This window comes from Gobio gobio (genome assembly GCF_949357685.1).
Source record: "Gobio gobio genome assembly, chromosome: 11".
Classification (NCBI taxonomy): Eukaryota; Metazoa; Chordata; class Actinopteri; order Cypriniformes; family Gobionidae; genus Gobio; species Gobio gobio.
The window spans coordinates 35124239-35142889 of NC_137104.1; the positions used below are offsets into that span (position 1 = coordinate 35124239).

An 18651-nucleotide genomic window follows, 5' to 3' on the forward strand; every position below is an offset into this window, starting at 1 on the left:
TGGAAGGAAGGGTGGGGGTTTAATCCAACGCTGCCTGCCACCTCAACCAGGAGAAGTCCTGTGGCCCACGCGCTCTGTGTTACCCAGCATGCACTCCTCTCTGCGATTAGCATCTATTAATATTAAAGAATGTGTTTTCAAACCAGCACACATTACAATGTACAAGAGCAACCATTTAATTATCACGTTTGATCTTTCCCTTCCATCGTTATCACACACACCTCAGTCTTTCTTTATCCTCTTCTGTAGCTGTCAAACACTCAAACTTTCTTGCTTTGTTAACCCATTCAAATCTTTTCTTTTCCTCTGTCTCCCTTTTAATTTATAATCTATTCAAGCCACTCTAATTCTACGAACTCTGATTCAGTTCAGTAAACTCCAATTAAAGTCTCCAAGTCTTGAGTCCATGAGAGACCAGGTGTCACCATGGTTACAGTAGAGAGACTGCTGGCTGTCAGTCATTGGTTAGTCAGAGGCAGGACCCAGCTGGGCTTATGAGTGATGAGATATAAAATATTAACATCTTATTAATTATTGGCAAATGATTTCAACTCATTAAAATAGATACACTTTTTTGGACGGTCACCGCAGAGAATCCACTAAGTGTTTGAATATTTTACATTGAATATCCCGTGATATTTCTGTTCGAGAAGTGGTCTCTTGGCTCATGTCAGTTGTATTAAAGGTCTGTCTGATTTAAAAAAGATCACATCATTTAAGCATTACCTTAAACTTAGATTTGCTTCACAAATGGATGTCATACTTTCCATTTTATTTCACACTAATTAAAAATGCAACGCAAAGTAGACTTACAAACAAGAAAAGTCTAACCTACCAATCAAAATAAAATAACCTTGTCATCATAAATGTAATATGCAAAAGAGTGCTAATGGACTAGTCGTGTCTCACACATAGGAGATGTAAATTGGTAATCAATATTTTACATAATTACACTCTAAAGTGACAGCATCTTTGTCTAGCTTTGACTCTTTAAAGATCTCTCTCTTTCCTTTTGCTCACACTCAGACGCATCTCTCTCTGCTCTCGTAGCAGAAGTCATTGCCTCTTTGATTAAGAGTTTATTATGTTCCCATAATTCCTGGGTAAATGTCATGGCCGCCCCATGCAGGCAGATTAGCACTCCACCCCGCAGAAGAGGGAGGAAAGGAGGCCTTGTGCTCAGGAAAGACTGTGGGATGTTAAACAATCAATACAGAGTGCCAGTGCTCTAGACACCTCTGGAGAAACAAGGACTTGAAGAGCGAGACATTGTTCTCCACACAGATCTTCCAGATGCATCATGTGTGACCTTGCCGGCCGACACGATTCATTTACTGTCATCACCAAGCATCAGGAAACTTTACTGCAGGCCAACTAGCTGCAAATATTCCAGTTATTCCAAATAAACAAATCAATAATGCATGAAATGTATAAGTTAAAATATGTTTTGAAAGGAAAAAGTAAACTTAAAAATGATGAAACTTGCCTTAAGGTTAAATCTCTTCTTGTTTTATAGCCTTACAACTGACACTCACATGCAGTAAAGCTTCCACATGGTTAAGTATATATAAACCATCCACCACACAAACCAAAATATAGCCTACGGTACACTCACACATCTTCTTACACATCCCACAGGTGACATTTCCCATTTCCATGCTCTGAAAATAAATCTTTAAGCAGCTGGACTGGGGAAAGATGCAGGACAAAAGATCCGAGCAACAAAGGCCCAAGAGCAGCTATGTGTAAGAGAGCTTTTAAGTGTGTGCGTGTGTGAGAGAGAGCGAGTGAGTGAGAAAGAGTCATGATTCCATCATTATATGCTGTCTGAGTGTTTATTTATGGAGAGACACAAAATATAATGCTTATGACAAAGCATTTTAGAGACCAGTTGACCTTTAATGTTCCTACACCTAATATTTTTAAACTTATTGTACATTTCCAAGCCCTATACCAGCCTATATCGGAAGATCAGGAGGGTTATCAACAACAATAACTTATCTTACACACAGACATTTTAAATGCTGTAGGCTATTTGTTCTTGCTTTCATTGCGAGAACGTTCTAAACTTCATAAAGAGCTCTTTTAGCTCATTATTACAATTCCTTATTCAAAACACTGAATTGATGCATTGCTGCCACCTAGTGCATATAAATCACGTGACTGTAACGCGAAAAAAAAGGCTTTTATAAGGTAATCTTATTATATAACATTTATAATAGAACGTTTCCTGTAATATAGCCAAGCCAAATCGTTTTCCTAACATATGTATTATGAAAACATAAAAGTTCTGCGAAAATTTACAATTAAAGATCTAGATTTTTATTAAAAATGAGGTAAAAAGTAATTTGGAAATTTGAGAACTTTTGTTTGTGTTTAGTTGCCATATAAAATGAAGCAAATGACAACCTTGACGATATACAATATAACTATAATGATTTCTTTGAGACTGAAGGACTGGGCCATTTCAGATTAAAAATCAAACTGGATTTTTTTAAAAGTTTTTTTTAATACCGTATGAGTACAAATAGTTAATAATAGATTAAGAAAGTGCAATCAACATATTTGGAGGCAAACAAGGTAAAGCTAATCTAAATCGCGTATGTGTGGTGACGTAGTTCCGGTGACGTATTTGTTTTGAAGACGAGTCAAAGGTAGGAACGTCAGGCGAATCGGGGCGTCAAGTTTTTTGATCAAATCGAGACATAATTAGTCTTTTTAGGTACATAAAACAAAGTGTACGAAAGTGCTTAAAACTCGTATTAAAGTTGAAGTAATACTTCGTGGAAGCGGAATGGAGGCCGTTCCCAGGATGCCGATGATTTGGCTGGAGCTGAAGGAAGCGGGGGAGTTTCAGTTCAGTCCTCCTGTCAGACAGGTGAGAGACAATCCGTGTCGCATGAATCCAGCCTGTTATACGGCAGTGATCAGCTCCAGAGAGGATCGTTCCTGTTATTCTCTCCCCTTTGAGCTCCTTAACTTAATCTCAGTAAAGAACAGATATTTGCATGTCTTGTAATTTAGGGAACTTTACAGAAGTATGGGTAAAATTACTTAACAAAAGGTTAACTGGATGACAAGCGATGAAAAACTGTACACTGATTCCAAGTTAGGATAGTATTCTTAAGAAAACATATTTTGTTTTTAAATATTTTGATTATAGAGATGAAAATGAAGAAACGCCTTGACTATTGCGCAATATTCATTCCACTGTGAGTTTTTCATGTTTCACAAATGTATATGATTTGCCTCTTGAAACATATATTATTCTATTATAACTGCTGCATAGCATTCAGACTCAGATCTGTATCCTAATCTTTTGCAAGGAGCTGACTTTTTTATGATTTCAAGGGCTTTGTTACTCGTAGATCCCTTTTACAGCAGTTATGTTATTATGCAACTGATATTTTCATGTGCTAGTAAGCATATGGGTTGTGTAACCTGGTCATTTGAAACCCAAATGATCTCCCTCACAATTGCTAGCCTTATTTTTTACACATTTGCATTAAGCCAACAAAAGGATCTTGTCTGATTGAGGTAGTTTTATACTGTGTATGACAGTAACATTGGTGTCAGTTGCATTGGATTGCATTAGAAGAAAAATATAACCGTATTCTTTCCCCGTGTTTTGTCCCAGTACATTCAAATAAACTATGGTGAGAACCCCGAGAACTACAGTGAGTCACTGAAGAAGCTGGAGCAACTTAGACAGGTGGGTTAGATCAGTGGTATGTTCGCAAGCTTTAAAAAGGTTGTCAATGAAGATTGCATTAAAAACTATCTTATTCTCAGAGTGTGGTAAACATCCCGAGGGATTTTGAGGGCTGCAGCACTCTACGAAAGTACTGTGGTCAGCTGCACTTTCTGCAGAGTCGTGTTCCCATGGCAGATGGCCAGGAGGCTGCAGTGCCCGTGACTTGGTAAAATGTTGCCGTTGGTGCTTAAGACAATAAGACCATACTTGCTACAGTCGATATGCAAGATATGCGAAAGTCATGCCATTTTAGCTTTCCTGCTTTCTTTCTCCTCACAGGACGGACATCTTCTCAGGGAGGAATATCACACATGACGATATTAACTATGAGCAGGCTTGTGTCTTGTATAACCTGGGTGAGTTAAATGCAATCAAAGCATCAGCATAGACATGCATTCCTGCAAATGTTTTGCATTGTTAATTCATCAATCAACAATCCCTCTAATGCATTTTAGGTGCATTGCACTCGCTGCTGGGAGCTATGGATAACCGCCTGTCTGAGGAGGTGAACATGCACACTTAGATATATTTGCAATTAAAGGGTTCGTTCACCCAAAATTGAAAATTGTGTCATTAATTACTCTTCCTCATGTCGTTCCAAACCCGTAAGACCTTCGTTCATCTTCGGAACACAAATGAAGATATTTTTGATGAAATCCAAGAGCTTTAATTAACACTTTCAAGGCCAAGAAAGGTAGAGAGTAAGACATTGTTAAAGTTGTCCATGTGACTCCAGTGGTTCAACTGTAATTTTAAGAAGCGACACACAATTATTTTGTGCGCAAAAAAATAACAAAAGAACGACTTTATTCAACAACTTCTAGCCTGTGTCAGACTCTTACGGTTCTTGCTGAAGCTCATACGTGCTGCGTGACATGAGAATGAACCTCATTGGTTCTTGCTGAAGCTCATACGTGCTGCGTGACATGAGAATTAACCTCATTGGTTCTTGCTGAAGCTCATACGTGCTGCGTAACATGAGAATTAACCTCATTGGTTCTTGCTGAAGCTCATACGTGCTGCGTGACATGAGAATTAACCTCATTGGTTCTTGCTGAAGCTCATACGTGCTGCGTAACACACCAGAATTAACCTCATTGGTTCTTGCTGAAGCTCATACATGCTGCGTGACATGAGAATTAACCTCATTGGTTCTTGCTGAAGCTCATACGTGCTGCGTAACACACAAGAATGAACCTCATTGGTTCTTGCTGAAGCTCATACATGCTGCGTGACATGAGAATTAACCTCATTGGTTCTTGCTGAAGCTCATACGTGCTGCGTGACACGAGAATTAACCTCATTGGTTCTTGCTGAAGCTCATACATGCTGCGTGACATGAGAATTAACCTCATTGGTTCTTGCTGAAGCTCATACATGCTGCGTGACATGAGAATTAACCTCATTGGTTCTTGCTGAAGCTCATACGTGCTGCGTAACACACAAGAATTAACCTCATTGGTTCTTGCTGAAGCTCATACATGCTGCGTGACATGAGAATTAACCTCATTGGTTCTTGCTGAAGCTCATACATGCTGCGTGACATGAGAATTAATCTCATTGGTTCTTGCATGTCAAGCGAACATGCTTGAGCTTCCGTTGGTTTACCACAACCAATGTGCGAGTTGATGAATGTTTATGTGAATAAAGGCCTAAATTCAATCTGTTCATCATAAAAAGCGATGATTTCCCTTCAGAAAAATCTGGACTAAACCACTCAATTCATATGGATTAGTTTTGCGATCTCTTTAGTAACTTTTTGAAGTGTGACTTCAGTTGCATAGCTGTCTGTTTAGGGACATAAAGCTCTTAGGTTTTTGGGTGAACTAATCCATTAAAAAATCTAATGAAAAATAAAATGATTCACTGAAATTTCTCATGCTGTCTCTAACCTTTTGCTCCTTGTTTGTTATCTGTGTGTTAAGGGGATGAAAGTGTCCTGTACGCATTTCCAGTGTTCTGCCGGGGCTTTTACTTACCTCAGAGACCACTACAATCACAGCTACAGCTCTGACATGAGCGGCCAGGCACTGTCAGTCAACATCAGCCTCATGCTGGTAAACACAGTCTACCACACAAATGCTACTTTTATTACTTGGGAAAATCCACTTTAATCTGACAACCTTTCGTCTCTTTTTCTTTTTCTATCCTTCTCACTGAAGGCACAGGCTCAAGAGTGTCTCTTGGAGAAAACTCTATTAGACAACAGAAAGAGTCATTTAATAGCAAAGATCTGTGCTCAGGTAGGAAGTTCTGTAACATGTGTTTTTCTTATCACAGCAGGTCTTTGATTTACAGAGCACTTGCCACTTCAACACTAATGTTTGATTGCAGGTGTGTGACTATTATAAGGATTGTCTGAGGGTGTTGGATAATTCTGAATGTGTGCCAGGAAGGATTCAGAAAGAGTGGAGGAAACTCGTCAGCATGAAGATCAGCTACTTCAGTGCCATCACACACGTGAGACCACCACACTCACCATGCAGTATTTATTGAAGGGATAGTTCAGCCAAAAATGAAAATTCTGTCATCATTTACTCACCCTCAAGTTGTTCCAAACATGTATGAACTTTGTTCTGCTGAACACAAAAGAATATATTTTGGAGAATATGCATAACCTAACAGTTTATGGACCCCATTTGCTTCCAGAGTATGGTAAAAAGTCAATGGGGTCCCATCAACTGTTTGGTTATTGATATTCTTTAAAATATCTTCTTTTGTGTTCAGCAGAGGAAAGAAATTCATACGGGTTCGGAACAACTTGAGGGTGAGTAAATGATGACAGAATTTTCATTTTTGGCTGAACTATCCCTTTAAAGACGAAAGGTTTATTTTTTTTAACCCAAAAATAAAAATTCTGTAATTAATTACTCACCCTCATGTCGTTCCAAACCCGTGAGACTTTCGTTCATCCTCGGAACACAAATGAAGATATTTTTGACAAAATCTAAGAGCTTTATGTCCCTACATAAGCAGCTATGAAACTAAAACTTTGAGTCACACTTCAAAAAGTTATTAAAGTGATCGCAAAACGAATCCATATGAATTGAGTGGTTTAGTCCAAAATTTTCTGAAGGGAAACGATTGCTTTTTATGATAAACAAATTGAATTTAGGCTTTTATTCACATAAACATTCATCAACTCGCACACCGGTTGTGGTAAACCAATGGAAGCTCAAGCATGTTTGCTTGACATGCAAGAACCAAAGAGGTTAATTCTTGTGTGTTACGCAGCACGTATGAGCTTCAACAAGAACCAATGAGGTTAATTCTTGTGTGTTACGCAGCACGTATGAGCTTCAACAAGAACCAATGAGGTTAATTCTCGTGTGTTACGCAGCAAGTATGAGCTTCAACAAGAACCAATGAGGTTAATTCTCGTGTGTTACGCAGCACGTTTAAAGGAACATAACACTTTTTTTGAAAATAGGCTCATTTTCCAACTCCTCTAGAGTTAAACAGTTGAGTTTTACCGTTTTCGAATCCATTCAGCCGATCTCTGGGTCTGGCGGTAGCACTTTTAGCATAGCTTAGCATAGATCATTGAATCTGATTAGACCATTAGCATCTCGCTCAAAAATTACCAAAGAGTTTCAATATTTTTCGATATTCTAACTGTTTAACTGTATAGGGGAGTTGGGAAATGAGCCTATTTTCAAAAATAGTGGCGTGTTATTTTAAGCTTATAAATTTGATATGGATTAGTTTTACGATCTCTTTATAAACTTTTTGAAGCGTCAAAGTTTCAGTTGCGTAAACTGTCAATGGAGGGACCGAAAGCTCTCAGATTTCATCAAAAACATCTTCATTTGTGTTCCGAAGATGAAAGAAAGTCTTACGGGTTTGGAGCGACATGAGGCTGAGCAATTAATGACAATTTTCATTTTTAGTAATTTTCAAGAGAATTTAAACTCTTTAATGCATTTTCATAGATTTGTTATTTTCATAAACCATGCCTCATTTTATTTTCATTAGTTACACATGGGGAAGCAGTCAGAGGAACAGCAGAAATACGGAGAAGCAGTATGTGCTTGTGTGCATTCATTTTTAGTTATGCATATTTTTTTTGACATGACATTTTAAATTGAATGTGCTATTATTTTATTATTATATATTATTATTAATCGAAATATTTGTATTTATGTTTTGCTGGCTGATATTTGACATTACTTGGTCTACCACTGTTGTATCACTGTATATAGTTGTATCACTGCACAATATGGGCATAAGCTCCTCTGATGACAGTGTAAGGTCGCCTGCTGTTTCTCCACAGGTTGCATACTTTCACTCCTCTATCGACAAACTTAATGAGGCAATTAAGCAGAGCAAGGTAAAGATTCTCAAACACCCACACACAACACACCTGTTCATTAAGCACATTTACAAGTGTACTCATCAACCTTTTTAGAGTCAACCAGAAGTTGTACAGGAAGCTTTGAAATTCACGATGGACGTGATTGGTGGAAAGTAAGATATTTAATTTATTGTATTGTATACTGTGGTGTTTAATCTCTCCAAAAGGGGTTTTAAAATACTTTGTTAATGTAATTTTCTCCTACTTTTTGTCTGTTTCAGATATAACTCCGCTAAGAAAGACAATGACTTCATTTACCATGAGTCTGTGCCCGGTGTGGACGCATTGGTGGCTGTAAAAGGTATACAAACCGCTCTCATATCTCTTTTAAAATAATCATAACGAATTTAGAAATCCATTATTTAGTTCACATTTGTGACATTTGCTACACAGGTGCATCGTTGGTGAAACCCCTACCTGTGAGCCTAACTGATCAAAGTGTCACTGGTCCTGACCTCTTTTCTAAACTTGTTCCCATGGCAACTCATGAGGCCTCATCCCTTTACAGGTCAGCTGTAACATTGGTAACATGCTTCACTGATGTGTTACTTTAAATGTTCAAAAGTTTCTGTTTTTAACCACTATGTCTCTTCTTTTCTCTCTCTCAGTGAGGAGAAGGCCAAGTTACTCAGGGACATTGTGGCTAAAATAGAGGACAAAAACCAAATCCTTGAGTAAGTTAGTCATAAAAACAAATATACCTAAAAAAAGAATATTCTGTCATACTTTACTCACCCTTAAAAAAAGTCATACAGGTTTCCAGGAACGATGAGCAAATAATGACAGAATTTCTATTTTTGGAGGAAACTAACCTTTCTTAAAGTGAATTTATTCTGTGTATCTATAGGCTAGTACAGTAGCTGAATTATTTTTCTCCTCTTCTTGATTCATGCAGAAAATATATGGAGTCTCTGAGCAGTGACTCGGTGTACAAAATTGACATGTTTAAATCTCTGCCTGACGCTGTATTGGAAAAATGTGCATTTCTCAGTGTACGACCAGACACTGTCAAGAAGCTTGTCCAGGCCATGCAAGGTGAGAGTATACACAGACACACACAAAAACTTAAAATGACGACAAAAAAATGTGTGATGAAATTTGTGATGTTTCTGGGTTTATTTATGAGGATTCTATGAAAACGAGGATTCTATGATCTGTGAAATGCTATTTCTGAATAAGCACCGACACTATTAGAATTTAATTCATTATTTACTATTATTGTTTGATTTTATTTTGATGGATTTGATGACATCCAGTCGTGTGTGTGTGTGTGTGTGTGTTTGTGTTGCAGCACTATCTAGTGTTTACACTGATGTGGGTTCGTCTCTGGACGAGGTCCGTAGTGCCCTTGAGGAAGATGAGGCTGGAGAGAAGAGTTTAATGGAGGTTGTGGGGCAGAAGGGATTGCCGGCCAGGTCTGCAGTCTTGCAGGAGATTCAGAAAGAGTTGAAGAAATATGAAGCTGCTCATCAGGCAGCCAGCAACACCAACACCGAGCTCCACAGAGCCATGAACCAGCACATACCAAACCTACGCCTGTTACAGGGATCTGTTGAGGACCTCAGAAAGAGCCTGGCCCAGCCACAACTCAGTCAAGGTAAAAGCGTTTTTTACAGATGTACTTCGGAAGACATAAAGGTTGTCTGTGTGTTGTAAAAATTTAATTATCTCTTTTCATCTAAGATGAAACATCATCCTTGCAAAAAATGAAGACTATTCTTGGCAAGGTTGATGAAATGCGAAAGCAAAGGATCTCATTGGAGAGTCAGCTCCGTGACCTTATTCATAAAGATGACATCACTGGAGTCCTGGTAACCACAGATCGTGCTGAGATCAAGGTTAATGACCAACTGAAACTGTACTGCCTTTTCTTTATCGCTTTGTGCTACTCTGCTGCCGATTCATATTGCACAAGTGACCAGTCAAAAATGTTAGTTTCTATCTCTCTTTCCCTCTAACTTGTCTTTCAGACATTGTTTGCGGAGCAGTTGAAGAAGTATGATCAGCTGAAGGGATATATAGAACAGAACTTGGTTGCTCAGGATAACATCCTGAAAGCCCTGACAGAAGCAAATGTGCAGTACGCCCCTGTCCGCAAGACACTCACGCTCACAGAGCAACAGTAAGTTTTTGTCTGTATTTTCATAGTCAAAATACTCGCGTTTCAAATGTTAGTATCGGTTTCAGTGACATTGTATGTAATCTTCTCATTTTGTCCTGAAGATGGAATGGCACTGTGCAAGCCCTGGTTGCCTCATTTGAGGCATATGAGGACTTGATCAAGAAGGCGGAGGAGGGCAGAGACTTCTACCAGGATCTGGACAAGAAGACCTCTGGCCTGTTGGACAAAACAAAGTCCTGTTGCAAAACCAGAGAGGAGGAGCGAGTGGCTTTGCTGGAAAAGTAAGTTGTCTAAAGTAGATGGGTATGATATTGTGGGAAGATATTTTATTTTATTTCTGTACACTGTTTGAAGAGACAGACACCTGGAGGTACAGGATCAAGTACCTTGACTTACAGTTGATAAGATTCAGATTTCAGTACATTTTCCGAATGTGGGTTGCCTATGTTTGGATTGAATCTGCAATCTACTTATCATCAGTGTAAATTATGAACTAGTAGACTACCACCACTCAATACTAAAGGTATTAATTTTCAAATGGCTGTTTTTCAACAATGTATCTCATTCCATGATTGTCTGACCTACTACTTTCTGCAGGGAGATTGGAAAAGGGCTACCTCCTATACCTGCCGCTCGGAAGCCTGTGGTTGGCCAGAAAGTTGTTGGTTCTAGAACCGGCCCTTCCAGTCTTGAATCTGTAGGTCCTTCTGTTGCCTCTTTTGAAGATCTCCCACAAGAACTACAAAGCCTCCCTCCAAATCTGAATTTGCCCAGAGTTCCAGTACTTCCCAATCCTGTTCCCCATGGTGGAAGCCATGTTAGCTGGCCCCAAGGGGAACGCCCATTTCCCCCAACTCGGTTTCCAAACCCCCAATTTCTAACTACAGATCCAAAGCATCAGCTGTCCCACAATCTCCCACAAAATCAGGCACCTTATGGCCAGCCCTTTGCTCCAATGCAAATCCCTGGGCTACCACCACAGCAATTCCAGGCAAGATCAGCTGGAGGCATGACACATGTCCATCCTCAGGTTAATCAATCGAACACCCCACAGGTGCCTTCTCAGGGGTACAATCCAGCTCTCTGGCAGCAAGCTCACGGTGGGCCCATTGCTGTTACAGGGGGTTATTCTGTGCCTCCACAAATGGGACAGATTCCCCAAAATTCCATTAGGCCTGGTTTACCCGGACAACAACAAGTATCCTTTCCAAACTCTCTTGGGCAGCAGATGCCAACTGTCATGACTCAGCCTTCCTCTGTCCAACAGATCATACAGGGAACACACGGCCAAAGTTTTACCACCCAGCCTAGACAAAGCATCCCTTCAACCACACCAAGAAGTGCATTTCCTGGTCAAATCCTCCCCCCCTTCCCACCTGGACAGGTTCAACCTCCTATGCCAGGCCAAACACAGCAACAGTCTGGCCTCCCCTCTGGTTACCGACCTGCATTAGTTCCACATATCCAACCCCAGCATGGTCCACCAGGCCAACTGACCACCCATCCTCAGGGAGCTCCTATTCCAGGGCAAGCTCAAAATCAGCCTCAGGGCAATCAGTTCCATCCTGGACAACTTCCACAAAACAGGCATCAGCCTTATTTGGGGTATGGCGCCACATCTTTTCCATCTTTGCAACCTCAGCAAAACCCTGCACCCCAACAAGTACATCCAGGCTCTCAAATCTTTCCACAGGCACCCTTCGGCCAAAATTCTCGTCCACTTAGTCAGCCCCAAATGCCACCAGGAGCTGTACCACCACAAAGTAATATGTATTCATTTGCACCAACACACATGGGCCAACAACCTATGGGACAACAGAACGTTCCACCCCAATTCAACAACATGTTTAATGGCCCAGGGGGGCAAACCATGTACATTCCTGGTCAAAGCCAAATACTTGGCCCTCAAAATGTGGCTCACCCATCATCAGGACTAGCAGCTGTCCCAGTGATGGACAATCCAGTTCCACCATCACTTGCTAGCACCCTCATTCCTACACCATCACCTGTTCAGGTTTCATCCCAGAACCAGATCTCCACTCCTAGACCAGGTGTGCCATCCTCATTCACATCAAGTGCTGCTCCAACTGACTTTCTCCAGAACAAGGTGGATAATCTCCGCATTGAGTCCTAAACTGATTGTGGAGTGGATACATTCTCAACTCCATTTTCACAGCAGTCTTTAGTGCTGTGTCCCATACCAACAACTGTGCATGAGCTGTCAATGGTAGTCAGGATACCACACAGAGCACAATCAAAAATGACGGGGGTGTCAACAGGGGGTGCCGGAAAAAAAAAAAATATATATATCTTTGGTGATTTGGATTCTTTGTAGTTGCAACACAAGATCTTATGTCTGAACACACACTAACACGTGTACAGTATAACACAGAATTGCACTGTACTTTCTGAAGTGATTACAAACTATAACTTATCACGTACTACAAGAAAAAGGAAACTGCTTTTGCACTGTAATTCTATGCAAGTGTCAAGTATCACTCTTTGTATTTCTATTCCTAAATAGCACTTTAGTCTGCACTCTGATGATGATGATTATGAGGAAGAGGTGATTGTGGGTGTTTCTATTTCTTTTTGGATGTATCGTCCATAGTTCCAGAAACATTTTAATACCAAACTTTTCTAGTTCTTGCATAACATTTTGTGATGCATTGTAAACACTGCTTTCTTTTAGCTCTGTGTTAGATCATAACAAAAATAGTATTTTATAAAAAGGGAAATGCTTTTTGAAAGACTTACACCACTGTGAGATGTTGCTTCTGTATAAAATTCAATATTAAACTAGTTTACTTAAAAATGTGTTTACATGGCTACCTTTATAGAAAATGATCAGGTCTTCTCATCTGGACTTGTGCAGTTGTTCTCTTCCTTGTAGACCACTTCAAGCTTGGTTAAACTGAATGGCAATGCTTTAGAATGGTTCTCTATGTCCTACCAGTGTTGTTTTAGGGTCCTATAGTGAAAAGGGAATTTTCACTAGTCTCACACCCCACTTTACTTATTAAGACCATTCTTAGAATTGTTGCAGTATGCATCCCTAATAATACAGTATACAAAATAAAATCTACATATTGTGGTGTATAATACAATAAACATACGTTTATGTGCTAATGCACCATTGTTGAAGGGTGTTGTTGAATGCACCACTGCACTAATATGGCCATGTGATGGCACTGTCTGGTTGTGTTGTAGGATTGTCTATAATGAGCTTGTCGGTTCCCTCTTCATGGGTTACTGGAGCTGTCTAGATTAAATCAATTTGCTTCAGGCACAAAGAACCACAGAATTACTACACGCACATCCCGCAGTTAATGTGTGTAAATAGTAAAACAGGGATGCTCAAATCGAGTCAGGTCTTTAAACCAATCAAGTCTATTAACGTTTTCATTTTTCTTTAAACTGTACTCAAACAGGTCAGAGAAAGGCGTAGCATAAGAGGTCACAAAATTCACTCTATGCTTAATGGGTAGTGACTATAATATAGTATTGAACAGTTTTGATGCATCTCTCATGAATACCCCCCCCCCCCCCCCCCCCCCTTAAAAATGGCAAATACTAGACATGCATGCAGTGTATGTAGCTAGTCAATGTTTTTGTCTTGGTGAGCTCAAGAGCCCTTTACTCTTCTAAGTACCCAGTCTTTTATTTCAGCAGTCTGTGCACGCCGTCCCTTGCTTTTGACTTGCTTTGATGGAGTGAGCGCTGGGAGAGGAACTGACCCAGTTTTTTCTTTATAAGATGGTTTTGGCTTGAGCAGAATAGCTCTGTTTTGTAGAGGAGTAGGTTAGAGAACATGGTAGTTTAGATAATCAGCATACATCAGTCCGGTGTCTCGTATACATCGCATGTGGAAAACAACTCGGGCAACTTTTCAACAAATTTTGATACACTGTATTTTTTTTTAACATCAAGATTTTTGGGTATATTATAACGGGTCCAAATTTTAATTATTAATTTTCTAAATTGCAGTTAAATGGTACTGCAGTGTGACAAATGTGAACATATTCAAATTTTTGCTAAATAAAATGTGCAGAAAATAAACGTACATTTTTCGACCAAAATGATTACCACATTTTTGTCCAAGCAACCAATAATAAACAACGTCAAATTAAACAATTCTAAAATTCTTTATTCTCAGTGAAAGTATTAATCTAGCATTAAAAACACAAAAAAGCACCTTGTTAATAATAATCCATTTGTATGCCCTGAATGTTTACAGGTTCCATCATTTCTGTGAATGCATGTGTGGGAATATAAATGTGCTGTTTGACAAAATACAACATAAAACATTATCATGGCACCGTAAGACATTTGAAATCCACTTTTGTATCTGTAATACCAAATGAACAGTTTTTCAACTTCTTATTTTCCCTTTATATTCACATTGCACAACATTGCTACTTTGTCTTGCCATTTATGATCTGTATGAGCTGTTTCGTTTCATATTCATATATTGTTTCATGTCTGAATTCATGTCTTGTTCATCCAAAACACTCACTTAACAATCAATGTCTCAATTTGTAATGGCGTACTGTATGTGAAGTATAATTTGTCATTTATTTTGTTCAAGTCGTTGTACATCAGACAGCGCTGAAGGCTTCCACTTAAGGTGTGTAGGCCGTGCCCAGACGAGGGCTGGATGACCCGGAGAGCACTCCAGGTAAGGAACGAGTGCTAATGGGGCTGTAGCCGGGTTCGGAGCTGCGTCTGGAGCAGAGCTGGGACAGGGGCCTCCCCTGTACGGATCTGCCCGGAGGCCTGCGCAGCACGGGGGACTTTTTAGGGGATTTAGGGTGCTTGTAGAGGAAGACGTTGTAGTGAAGCGGGGGGCTTGTCTCGGGAAGCATTTTCACCTCTTTGGGGAGGAGCAACTCTAAGTCGATGGTCACACCACCCTGGACATGAACACACACACAAAGGCACACACAAAGTACACACAAGCATAACAACACAAACATAGGAATCAAAAAGCACATACAACACATATAGACACAAACACATGGCAATACGAAAACAAAGAAAAAGCAAGAAAGTATAAAGAATTTAAAAATAAATCACAAATTGTTGATAACGAGTCCCTCATGAGCAGTGTTGGGAAGGTTACATTGGAAATGTAATAGGCTACAGATTACTATTTAAAAAGTAATAAGTAGTGTAACTATTTCAATTACTTTATTAAAGTAATGTAACTGATTACATTTGATTACTTTTCTATTTTCCACTGGTACGCATTTTTATCACTCGACATGGTGGTGGTTTATCAACTCTTAAGGTGATGATACACGGGGCAAATTTATGAGCAATGTTGCCGTCAACGTGAAATGAGGTGAGACACAGGGCCCACAACCGATCTAAAGTATCCAGATAGAAATTTGTTGCCCATTCTCAATGGGAAAAAGCAAAATTGCTCAGCAACATTGCTCAAAAAAGTTGACATGTGGATCATCACCTTTAGACAGATTACAGCCTAGAGAACCAATCAAAAGTGTTGATTTTTGAAACTAACCTTACAAAATATATGAGGTGGGCATGACTCAAGAGCAAGTAATCAGCTTGCAGGAACTGATCTCAGATTATCAAGCAAATGCAAGTTGAAGTAAACAAAGGATTGTACTTCATTTGCACTTTGTATTAAGTAGAGGGTATGGTTAATCTTTTCAAGACTTTTGTAATACCTTATTTTGTGGCTCATTTTCAATCATCTATCCATCCATCCATCCACAAATATACATACATGTGAAAAAAGTGTCTGCATTTATTCACCAAGGCTGTATTTATTTGATTAATAAAATAGAGTAATATGCAATATTGCAATAGTGCAATATAGACCCTTTTCACATTTCTGGGTTTCTCAGAGCAGAAGTCGTCATAGTTGGGTTAAGTATTATAGCTGTGAATGTGAAATATTTTTTTGTGTGCCATTTGCTCAAATAACAAAAGAAAAACTCCACAATAGAGATTTCATAACTTTCAAAAATGGGGAAAATAGAGTGAGATTGATAAAGGCAGTGAAAAGAGAGAAATATGTTGATTTTTACCATCACTCCCATAGACGCTGTATTAGAAACGCCCTCATCGCAGCGGTAACTTGTTTTATGTAATTTGATGCAAAAGTAATAAAATAGATGTGCATAATTTAAAAAAATGAAAATACAAAAAACCTTGCAGGATTTACGATATTGATGACCGTTAAATGCATCATCACAGTCTGTGAAAAGGGTCTCTTGTGAAACATTTAAAACAAGAGTTTTCTATTTCAATATTTAACATTTTTAATTTATTCCTGTGATGGCAAAACAAAAAGTTTCATCAGCTATTACTCTAGTCTTCAGTGTCACATGATCCTTCAGAAATCATTCTAATAGTGATTTTGTGCTCAGGAAACATTTCTTATTATTAATGTTAATGTTGCAAAACAGTTGTGGTGCTTAATATTTCCATGGGAACAGTAACACTGTTTTTTTCCAGAATAGAAAGTTCAAATGAACAGCATTTATATGAAATAGTTTTTCATGATTTAAAAGTCTTTGTCACTTTTGATCAATTTAATGCATCCTTGATGAACAAAAGCATTAATCTTTCTTAGCATTATTCCCGCTCTTTGCAGGGTTCGCTTCACACACACCTGATTTGGCCACAGATTTTACGCCGGATGGCCTTCCTGAGCACTGATAGTGCTGGGACACATTCACATTCACACTCACACACTCCTACAATTTGGCATATCCAATCCACCTAGCCTGCATGTCTTTTAACTGTGGGGGGAAACCCACGCTGACATGGGGAGAACACGGAGACCTTCTGCTGTGTGGTGACAGTGCTACCCACTAAGCCATCTAGCCGCCCAAAATTTAAATAAAAAAAGTAATTTTGCTAAAATATACAAAAACAGATTTGTCACTGTTCATAAGCAATTGACATTTTTCATTTACATTTTTAAAAATGTATGTGAGGATTTATATCCATTTTGCTCATTTCCTTCGCCAACTCACAATCAGATTGGACAGCGAATGACAAATGTTATTTGTCAAATGTGGAAATGATTAATGTTTTGTCCAAACCCAGTATGTAAAGTATGCCTATAGTCTTACAATAGAGCATTGTTATGAGGGTGAAATGTCCAGTATGGTTAGCAGCAGTACCTAACGAATGCTATAGCCATGCACAGGAGCTAAGCAAAAGAGTGAGGAGGAGCAGTGAAAGTGAAAAGGAGTCAAAATGGGAGCAGTGGAGTTACACGAATACACTGGCACTCAATTGTATTGGTTAAATGTTTTATTCCAAACAAACGTTCTCATTTATTTTATCTAAAAAAAACAACAACCAAAAAAATACAAAACCAAATTTTCCATCATAATTAGTAATCAATTAGTTTCAAGACACAATGAGCTTTAAAACGGTATGATACTGCATATAAAAATCAATCCAAGCAGTATTTCTAGCAGTACTTCTTCAGACATACACTGAATAAGTCAACAAACATCTACAAATCTTAGATTTTTTTTATTTTTTTTACTTTAAATAGCTATGTTATTTCCCACAGACGTTTTCTTTTGCACGAAAGAACACCAATGCATGCTGACTTGAGTAAGGCAGGACAGACAGGAGTTCATAAGGTGAAGGCATTACAGAGGTGAGGACTGAAGGTCAAAGGTTGAAAACCTGGCGGCTAAACCTTTGCGTTGTGGGGTGAAGTGTTTCATAGCATAGCGTGACTTAGCGGGACATAGCATAAGAAAGCTTGAAATAACATGATGCAGCGTGACATCAGCAGTGACGGCAAGCAAGGACAAGGTGAATGTGGCAACGCCAGTGTGCTGGTAGGGTACTCTGGCAATAGGAACTTCACCGTGTGAAGACAGCACAAAAACAGAAGTTAGCATGCTAGTTCAGGGCTTTGTTTGTAGCGGTGTACTAATTCAGAGGCTGCACCCTTCCAAATGCGTCACAGTGGTGTAGCAAAGGCTGTCACAATACAACGTTTCTTTCGAATGCAGCCTACAAATGCGTCCACAGGTTTCCCAGGCCATGACCGATAGAACGAGTGGATCTTTCGCAGCCTAGCCTTTCCCAAGATTCATTGCCTGCAGGTGACGACTGGATTTTAATGTTCGAAAATAACGGAGGTATATGATTCAAACTTACTTGAATATCTAACGATAGAAATGTTCAAACCATCTTACTAAGATGTGTTTTAACAATAGTTAATATTTTTATTATGTACATAAATGAACCACGGTGAACATATTTAGACAGGTTGTGTACCCTGTATTGTTTTCAGACAGCTGAATATAACTTTCAAAATGTCCAGTACGAACGTTACTGCCGCTCGTCAATGGCATATGTCCCATTTAACAATGTTCTTTCGACCTTCAAAGGATGCAGCCTCTGAATTGGGATACA

The 18651-nt window shown here is 39.1% G+C and overlaps 2 protein-coding genes across 4 annotated transcripts in view; one reads left to right on the top strand and one right to left on the bottom strand.

The window, feature by feature from the left end:
• Nucleotides 1-2634: 2634 nt before the first annotated feature.
• On the top strand, nt 2635-14275 carry ptpn23b (protein tyrosine phosphatase, non-receptor type 23, b). Its single transcript, XM_079829962.1, has 20 exons — nt 2635-2878; nt 3638-3712; nt 3793-3920; nt 4034-4110; nt 4210-4259; nt 5680-5811; nt 5917-5997; nt 6089-6214; nt 7730-7777; nt 8028-8084; nt 8163-8221; nt 8330-8409; nt 8502-8616; nt 8717-8782; nt 9004-9143; nt 9400-9705; nt 9792-9946; nt 10079-10230; nt 10332-10511; nt 10828-14275. The coding sequence occupies exons 1-20, from the start codon at nt 2795-2797 to the stop codon at nt 12362-12364; spliced, it is 3648 nt and encodes a 1215-aa protein (XP_079686088.1). The 5' UTR covers nt 2635-2794; the 3' UTR covers nt 12365-14275.
• Nucleotides 14276-14352: 77 nt separating this feature from the next.
• The window catches only part of cspg5b (chondroitin sulfate proteoglycan 5b), a 45519-nt gene continuing 41220 nt past the window's right edge, over nt 14353-18651 (bottom strand). For 2 of the 3 annotated variants that reach the window (XM_079829965.1, XM_079829963.1), the window contains one exon: nt 14359-15143. In XM_079829965.1, the coding sequence (XP_079686091.1) occupies nt 14853-15143 (291 nt within the window). In that variant the 3' untranslated portion in view covers nt 14359-14852. Of the gene's footprint in view, nt 15144-18651 lie in introns of all 3 variants that reach the window. The other variant, XM_079829964.1, reaches the window with a different exon arrangement.